A 2,447-nucleotide genomic window follows, 5' to 3' on the forward strand; every position below is an offset into this window, starting at 1 on the left:
TGTAATTATTTAGATATAATATAAATTATATTATATTACACATGTGTAATTATTTAGATATAATAAAAACAGTAAAAATAGATTTTCCAAATGCGCGAAGGTTCAAGAAAGTTTCGAAATATATTTTCAACAAATTTTTCAATTTGATTTAAGTCTTCCTTTCTCGCAACTCGCAAGGAGATAACGCGAGAATGAACGAATCCAATACGCATATTTCAAAGATATCAAATATATCATCCGTATCTATATAAGTTTTGTATCGTATTACATATAAGATATGTATATTATATGAATTCATTGTATTATTTTATATTAAACATACCATTAAAACGTATTTTTTTCCGCAGTTTTCGTCCCGTGTATATGATGCGGCCGGCTAGCACTTACTTCGACTTCTTAGTTCTTACCGCTCTGGCAATATTCTTCCAGAGGGCGCTAGTGCGCGGCGAATTTCTCAATTACGTCACTTTCGTAAAGCCCACTGTCACACTGTGCATCGAAAAGTAATATGTCGCACAATCGCATCGGAAATGCATTGAACCAATCAGAAAGAAGAAATGCACTGATCTCTTTATCCCGATTGGAGGAACGACAAACGTATTAATCGTAATTTACGCATGCGCTCGCATGTCAATTGCGATGTAGCGAACAGTGAACGTCTCCGTGACGTGAAGTCGAAAATGTTTCGTTCTATTACACGTGAGTTTTTTATTTTAAATTATATAAATACTTATCAATTAAATATTTTTACATTCTATTCTGATGCATTATTAAACATAATATATAATGTGTATTTAATCTTATATTGAACAAAATGCTACGTTGATTTAAATGGTGAATGACTGATAATTTTGGAGTAAATTTCAATTTTCAAACACTTTTCGTACTGTTTTAGTACTGTGTTATTGCATAAGTTTATATCCTGACATATGTCATAAAACTTACTGCGTATTTGTTTATTTATATAATTATGATTCATTTTCTCAAAATACTTTTATAACATTCCATAAACGCAGCTTACTCAAATTTAGTATGTAAACATGTAGTGATATACTGACCTTATTTTATTTTTCTTTGATTCTTTTTTACAGATAACGTCCCACAGGGACTGCTGTCCCTAGTGCGCAACAATGTAGCATCATCAGGATGCGTAGCTGCTACTGCAAAGATTCAAACTAAAGATATGGCTACAGAGTCATCCGTGCAGGAGGCAAAGACTCCGTTGCCAGAGAAATCTAAAGTCGAGCCCTATAGTCCATTTCGACCCAATAATATGGCAGAGTATGCCTTAGCTAGAGTGGACGATCTGTTAAATTGGGGTCGCAAGGGATCAATATGGCCAATGACTTTTGGTTTAGCCTGCTGTGCTGTAGAGATGATGCATATTGCAGCGCCTAGATATGACATGGACAGGTTCGGCGTTGTATTCCGTGCTTCTCCTCGACAATCAGATGTTATTATAGTTGCTGGTACTCTGACGAATAAAATGGCGCCTGCCTTAAGAAAGATCTATGATCAAATGCCTGAACCACGATGGGTTATTTCTATGGGAAGTTGCGCGAATGGAGGCGGATATTATCATTATAGTTATTCTGTGGTCAGAGGTTGCGATAGAATTATACCTGTGGACATTTATGTACCTGGTAAACTTATATCTATTTGCTTAATTGTATTGATCATAGGTGCTGTTTATTTTATTTATTTATTTACTATTATTTCGTTTATTATTTTAAAAATTTTAATGTTGCAGGTTGTCCCCCAACAGCTGAAGCATTGTTATATGGTATCTTACAGTTACAGAAAAAGATAAAGCGTATGCAAACTACACAAATTTGGTACAGGAAATAAAGTATAATATCTGTGACATCTATAGTTATGTGTGTATAATAAATGTATAAATAATTTAAAAGTTATAAGATAATTGATATATATATAATTAAATAATAGAAAAATTATATGTCCAAAAATGTGGTTGATAAAATAAAATCACATTTTAGTAAAGATATTTCTTATTATACCAATTCTTCTTATTTTGGAGGACATGTAAATAAAAAAAGGGATATATATCTAATATTCTAATAATCTAATATAATAAATCAAATGTTTTAATTTGCTAAATATAAGAGAAACTATACAATTGAGGAAAATATGATATATACTTTAAAAATGTTTTTTTTTTTATTTTATCTAAGATTTTATAACTATATAAAATTTTGTAAAAAATATATCGAATTTTTTTTTAAATAATGTAATATAAAATCAAATATATTCAGTTTATTGTACATAATTGTGTAAGAAGATAACGAGTAATCAAACAATTTTGATAATTTTTTAAAAATATTATATAATAAGAAGAGACATGTACAACTGTACATATAATTAAACTTGTATGCAACGTGCAAAATTTTATTTCTTTATTTTGTCAAAAAAGATCTCCATTATAGACT

At 30.2% G+C, this 2,447-nt stretch overlaps 1 protein-coding gene across 1 annotated transcript; it reads left to right on the forward strand.

Moving 5' to 3' along the window:
• The first annotated feature begins 644 nt into the window (after positions 1 to 644).
• On the forward strand, positions 645 to 1,992 carry LOC138940078 (NADH-quinone oxidoreductase subunit B 2). The gene is made up of 3 exons (XM_070308611.1): positions 645 to 699; positions 1,092 to 1,643; positions 1,751 to 1,992. Exons 1-3 carry the CDS (start codon positions 681 to 683, stop codon positions 1,846 to 1,848), a joined length of 669 nt encoding a protein of 222 aa, XP_070164712.1. The 5' UTR covers positions 645 to 680; the 3' UTR covers positions 1,849 to 1,992.
• Positions 1,993 to 2,447: the final 455 nt, after the last annotated feature.

The sequence above is a fragment of the Polyergus mexicanus genome, unplaced genomic scaffold, assembly GCF_030449975.1.
Source record: "Polyergus mexicanus isolate NDT 795.1 unplaced genomic scaffold, iyPolMexi1.0 SCAF_16, whole genome shotgun sequence".
Lineage (NCBI taxonomy): Eukaryota > Metazoa > Arthropoda > Insecta > Hymenoptera > Formicidae > Polyergus > Polyergus mexicanus.